Source organism: Petaurus breviceps, unplaced genomic scaffold, assembly GCF_028583685.1.
Source record: "Petaurus breviceps papuanus isolate PSGF00001 unplaced genomic scaffold, PetGlider_PUasm1.0 446, whole genome shotgun sequence".
Classification (NCBI taxonomy): domain Eukaryota; kingdom Metazoa; phylum Chordata; class Mammalia; order Diprotodontia; family Petauridae; genus Petaurus; species Petaurus breviceps.
Genome location: NW_027186338.1, coordinates 3736467 through 3742598, shown reverse-complemented (window position 1 = coordinate 3742598; position 6132 = coordinate 3736467). Strand labels below are relative to the sequence as shown.

The 6132-nt window shown below is 46.6% G+C and overlaps 1 protein-coding gene across 1 annotated transcript in view; it reads left to right on the top strand.

The window, feature by feature from the left end:
• Window positions 1-5261: 5261 nt before the first annotated feature.
• LOC138171553 (E3 ubiquitin-protein ligase RNF181-like) overlaps window positions 5262-6132 on the top strand; it is a 4446-nt gene continuing 3575 nt past the window's right edge. Inside the window, exon 1 of the mRNA XM_069101083.1 lies at window positions 5262-5467. Within this exon, the coding sequence (XP_068957184.1) occupies window positions 5400-5467 (68 nt within the window). The 5' untranslated portion in view covers window positions 5262-5399. The remainder of the gene's footprint in view (window positions 5468-6132) is intronic.

Genomic DNA, 6132 nt, shown 5'->3' with positions numbered 1-6132 from the left:
TGTCTTTACCAAGAAAATCTCAAATGGGGTTCTAGGAAGAATTGGACACAAAACTCAAAAACAATTCACGGCCCTTCAGTACTTGAAGAGTTTTTCTTTCATTTGTGGGAGACTTGAGAAGTTCCCCTTAATTATGGTGTAGTTTCCTTGCTGGGTTTGTTCTGGAGCTGTGAATACATACCCAGTTGTTCCTTGTCTGCAAATGCAGATACTGTCTTTAGCTGATCTAGGGATTCTAATAGGACATTGATGGGAAGTCCAATATTCTTACAGACCTTGAAAGCTTGAAAGGGCTTTCAAAAGGGTGGGAGTATAAAGAAGGTCAAGACTGAAGCTGAAACTTGTCCTTCCCGTACCCTACCTCTCCAGTCCCAGGCTGCTATTCCACAAAGAGGTTATCAGGAAGCTAGATTCGTTCCAACTTCTCTCTCTCTTTTCAATTCACTCGATAACTTATAGATGACCCCTAGGACATGTGCAAATATTCTTAACATATCCAAACCATCCAGTACCAAATAACTTTTCCATTTAATCTAAACCTTAAACCCTGTTATTAATTGATTATTTTTATTTGTTTATTATATTTTATTTGCTTATTAGAAGACCCCAGCACAAATCTTGGGTCCACCACATATTAGCTGTGTGACTTGGGGCATCCCTTCATCTCTGTGGGTCCCAGTTTTCTCGACTGCAAAATTAGGTGGTTGGATTTGATAACCTCATGATCCCTTTCACCTTTAACCCTGTGTTGCTAAGACCAGTGGTGCAAACTCAAATAAAGATGGCCTATTGACTTGGTAAAGCACAAATGATTGTTTTTAAAAATTTAAAATATATTGTATTTTAATTTTTTTGTGAAACATTTCCCAAATACATTTTAATTGGATTTGAGGCACTCAGGAGTCTTGAAGGCTGATTTACTGCCTGGGAGCTGTGAGTTTGACACCTCTGCTCAAGACCACCCATCTAATTTAAGAAATATTAATGATCTTGACCTAGCATTTAAAAGTTTGTTGAGTCTTTTACACAAATCATCTCATTAGTTCTTCACCACAGCCTTATGAGGGAGGCGCTAAAGTTGTTCTCATCCCCATTTCACAGATGAAGAAGTTCGGGCTCAGAGAGGTTTACCAGATTGCCAGGGACAAGGAACTAGCAGGTGTTTGAGGCAGGATGTGATCTTAGATGGTCTTTCTCTCTCAGTTCTGCATTCTTTCCATTACGCTATTCTGCTGTTCTCACAGGATGACAGTTTGCTAAAAATAGGAAGCAATCTGATATCAAGAAAATTCATCCACAGCAAGCACTGCCACAGTGAAAACCCCCATCCAGGTTGGTTATTCAATCCCTCTCTTTCACAGGAGAGAGGCCTGTTACAGGCAGAGCTGGAAACTGGACTCAGGATCTAATACAGTCTTCCGTTGTCTTAGGAGAGTAATTTGTTTTTGTTTTTTTAAAAACAACAATAACAAAGCAAAAATTCTTAAAAAAAAAAAAACCAAAGACAATAAAAAACCCAAAAGATTATTCTAAAAAAAAACCAAAACCAAGCAACCCCCCCAAAATTATTCTTTTAAAAACAAAAGCAATAACAAAAAAAATTATTAAAAAAAACAACAAAAAAAAACCCTCTTGGGGCAAGTTTTTACCTTGAAAAAACAAAATTACCATTCATTTCAATTGGATCAATTTTATGTATTCCTGAGCCCCTACATTAACAACCATTTACACCCACTGATATTGGATATTTAATTGAAACTTTAATACATATAAAAAGAAAAGAAAAAACCAAATAAATGAATTAAAACAATGGCATGATAACATACTCAACAGTGGGATAGTGGATAAATCACTGGACTTGGAGGCATGAAAACCTGGGTTTGGATCCTGCCTCAGAAAATTACTATCTGAGGCGCAGCTAGATGGTACAGTGAATAGAGCACCAGCCCCTGGAGTCAGGAGGACCTGAGTTCAAATCTGCCCTCAGACACTTAGTAGCTGTGTGACCCTTAGCAGGTCACTTAACCCTGATGCAAAAGAAAGAAAGAAAGAAAGGAAGGAAGGAAGGAAGGAAGGAAGGAAGGAAGGAAGGAAGGAAGGAAGGAAGAAAGAAAGAAAGAAAGAAAGAAAGAAAGAAAGAAAGAAAGAAAGAAAGAAAGGAAGGAAGGAAGGAAGGAAGGAAGAAAGAAAGAAAGAAAGAAAGAAAGAAAGAAAGAAAGAAAGAAAGAAAGAAAGAAAGAAAGAAAGAAAGAAAGAAAGAAAGAAAGAAAGAAAATGAGAAAATGGCCAGGTGAGTGATGTCGACAAGGCCTTTCCCTTCTCTTGGCCTTGGTTTCTGCATCTGTAGGCACTGGACTTGCTGACCTCAAGAGTCTCTTCCATTTCTAAATCTATGACCTTATAACATCATTTGCAATGTTGAGAAGAGGAGGTAAGGAAGACTATAAACCAGCAAACCACAAGTACTCTGAGAGGATAACTTAACACAATGTGCATCAACCATCAAACTGCCAAGATGGTCACTGGTGTGGTGGCCCTCCTTTGGAAGTGCTCAGCAATGAGTGAAATGCCAATCTTCACAAGTGAAGAAAGGTTACTTCTGGTGGAATATGTTCTGAGGTGACTATCCCAACTCACACTCACTCTCCTGAGAAAGTTGAGTTCTCAGAGATGTCTCCCATATCTCTTGAGGACTCTAGGGTAAGCACCTAGGGGTTCGGCATTGTCATTCTAAGCTTATAAGCCCCCACTGATATTTATTGTCATACCCTCTGTGATAACAGTTGATATCAATTAGGCAGGCAGATTTAATTGAATTCTTGAAAAGGGCATTTTTGAAGGAGAAGAGTAAGAACAGATATAAAATATCCCCCAAAGTCTGACAGTAGCCCCCAGGGGAATGTGGACTCAACTTTACAAAGAGCACATATGACCAAGGGATAACTCATAGCTGCTGGAAGTTCTATTTCTGGAGTCGTCCAGCTGTCCCCCTTAGCTATGGCAGAATCTTTCTGCTGGGCTCTTTGTAGAGCCTTGAATATGTCCTTGGTTCCCAACACAGAGTCTACTGATGCTATCCTGGGGATGTTACTAGGACTCCAATGAAAAACTGGAAATCCTCCTCTGACCAAGGTGGGAAGAAGGTGACAAAGACAAGATGGAGGAAGCCAATGAGGAAATAGAGGTGCTCTCCTCTCCCTGTCCCAAATACCGTAATTACTTCTCAGGGATTAGGCTGACATGCTCTCTATTGGCTTGATCTTCATTCCTGTAACTAGAAGGCAAAGGACCAGGAGGGATCCAGCACCTAAAAGAAAACTGGACCTACATAATAAGTCAGCTGAGAAGAGAAAGGTTTGCCTTCTTGAGGGCAGACTGAGAGAATGCACCTGCCTCTCCCTTGGACTTAAAAAATCCAGCCATCAGGCAATGCCTCTCATTGGGAGAATGGAAAGGAAGTCATGCACAGTTTACTGCGAGTAAGTCAAGCTCTGCCAGTGGCCAAGGGAGAGGTTCTCTTTCACTTGGGACAGTGTAGCAAACTGACCAAAGAGGGATCAAAATGCCGTAAATGCTAGTAGATGACTCCTTACTACAGAATCAAATGACTAGAGTCCAAACTGGGAGAGCTGACCCTGTTCTGATGGATAGAAGGATCAGCGTGGAAAGAACTCCAGATCAGTGGATTAACTCCTTCCTCCACGGAAGCTACCTTCCTGAGCCGATGGTTCTGGCAGATCCAGCTGGATTCCAGTAGAACCCTGCAAAGAATAGTAGCAGTAGGAGGGGCCGTAAATTCTCCAAGGGAATGAGTAACCCTGCTACTTCACTTGGGCAAGAAAGAACCTAGATGTGCAGCAGTTGGAAAGGATAGCCCAGTTCCTAATTCTTTGAAAAGAGAGAGGCTAGGGTTGGCTAGGTGGCAGTGAATAGAGCACCAGCCCTGAAATCATGAGGACCTGAGTTCAAGTACTTAGACATTTAATACACACAAAAAAACTAGCTTTGTGACCTTGGGCAAGTCACTTAACCCCTATTGCCCTACCTTCTCCCCTCCAAAAAAAAAAAAGCAAAGAAAAAAGAGAGGCTAGGAGAACACAAGGAAGAAAGTTTGGGCAAAAGACCCTCATGGTACTGGCCCCCAGGTGAACTGCTCAAGACTGCTCAGAGGACACTGAGTGGGTGGCATTGAGGGATCATCCTAGGACTGACCAGTTTCCTGCTGTAGCTGTGAACAAAGCTGCCTGCCAGACATCTCCACCAGGATATCCCATAGTCCCCTTAAACTTTCCCCTTTTTGTTGAAGCGGCCACTACCTTTCCAGTAACCTAGATTCTTAGCCTGGGAGTCACTTTGGATTCTTGTTTACTCATTTTTCAATTGTGTCCTATTCTTCGTGACCCCATTTGGGGATTCCTTGGCAGAGATACTGGAGTGGTTTGCCACTGAGGCTGGATTGGAACTAGGTCTTGACTCCATATTCTCTGTGCCACCAGCTGCCTCCCCAGCTGCTTAGCACAGTAGGCACTCAATTAATGCTTATTATCCGACTGACTTCTAGTTCTGCCCTCGTAGGCTAAGGAGAACAAACCCAGTCCTCTTGAGCCAGACATCCTCCGTTCTTCCCTCATATGAAATGAACTCAAGACCATTCACCAGCCTCACTGCTTCAGCGAAGTGTTCCCTAAAAAATGATGTGCCGGGTAAAAACCTAGTAAGCGCTTAATAAATGCTTTCCGTTCGTTTCTTCATTCAATTGTCCACGCATTCAAGCACTGATTCTTCCATTGATTCACGCATTCTCGCATACACGCGTGGGTATTCAGGGGTGGTCTGCCCTGGAGTGCGGCTGGCCGAGGCCTGGAGCCTCCCGGGGGGGGCGGGGCCGCGCGGTGCTGCAGGAGCTCGCAGCTGTGCCTTCCATCCCCAGCTGTCAAAACCCTTGGCTCCGCCCCCCGCCAGAACCCGGCTCATCTCGCCTTCCCATTGGCCAGAAGCCCCGCCCCGGAGACCCCCCCCCCCCGCCCCAGCCCTATGAGAACCCAAGGCTGCGGCCCCTCCCACTAAAAAAAACAAAACCAACTCAGGTCACCTGACCTCCAAAAGCCAATGGGAACACGCATCTGGGGATTCCTTTTCCAGCCGCAGCCCAGACGGACCGCTCTGCCCGCCCTCCCTCGGCGCTGATTGGGTCGGCCGTGTGAGCGCTCCCTCCCATTGGCCGGCTCGTTCGGGGAGGGGGACGGTGGGAGGCTTGTCGCGGGAGCGCTGAGTCAGCTGCTGCAGAGTGGGCTGGGTGGGGTTGTGGGCTGCGCCTGGGTTGACCGGGGCCAGACGGGGCTGTAGGCTGGTGGTCCCCGCCGCCGCTCACCGCCTGCCGCCCGCCGCCCGCCGCCGCCATGGAGAACTTCCCGGAGGAGATGGATGAAGAGCAGTACTGGCAGAACGAGCTGCTGCATCTGGCGCGGTGGGCGGGGCTGGCCATCCCTGGGGATTATCCGGGCCCGCCTTGGCGGGGCGGGGATTATCCGGGGCTGCGTGTCTGGTGCAGGCTAGGGGTTATCCGGGGCTGGAGCTTGTGCGGGCCGGGCCGGAGCGTGCGGGGGCTCCAGGGACGGGGGCCGTGCTGGCTCCCCTTGAGCAGAGATGAGGGATTATCCGGGAGTGGGGGTGGGCGGGGTCACCTGTTCCAGACTAGGGATTATCCGGGGGCTGCCTAGTCCAGGGATGGGAATCATCCTAGGTTTCCTTGTCCAGAAATGAGGCATTGGGGGTGGGGGTCCTCCTTTTCTGGGCTAGGGATTGTCCGGGAATGGAGATTGCCTGGGTGTCCTTGTACGTAAATGAGGGATTATCCGGGGGTCACCTAGGGATTATTCGGGGGACTGGCTAGTTGAGGGATGAGAATTATCTGGGGTTTCCTTGTCCAGAGATGAGGAATTATTGGGGGGGGGCTCCTTTTATAGACGAGAGACTATTGGCAGGGTGGGGCTGTCTAGGTCGGGGCTGGGGGTTAAATGAGGACCAAATTTATTCAGGCTAGGGATTGTGTGAAGAAGGGTGAGGGGAGGTGTGTGCATTAGTGTGTGTGTGTGTGTGTGTGTGTGTGTGTGTGTGTGTGTGTGTGTGTGT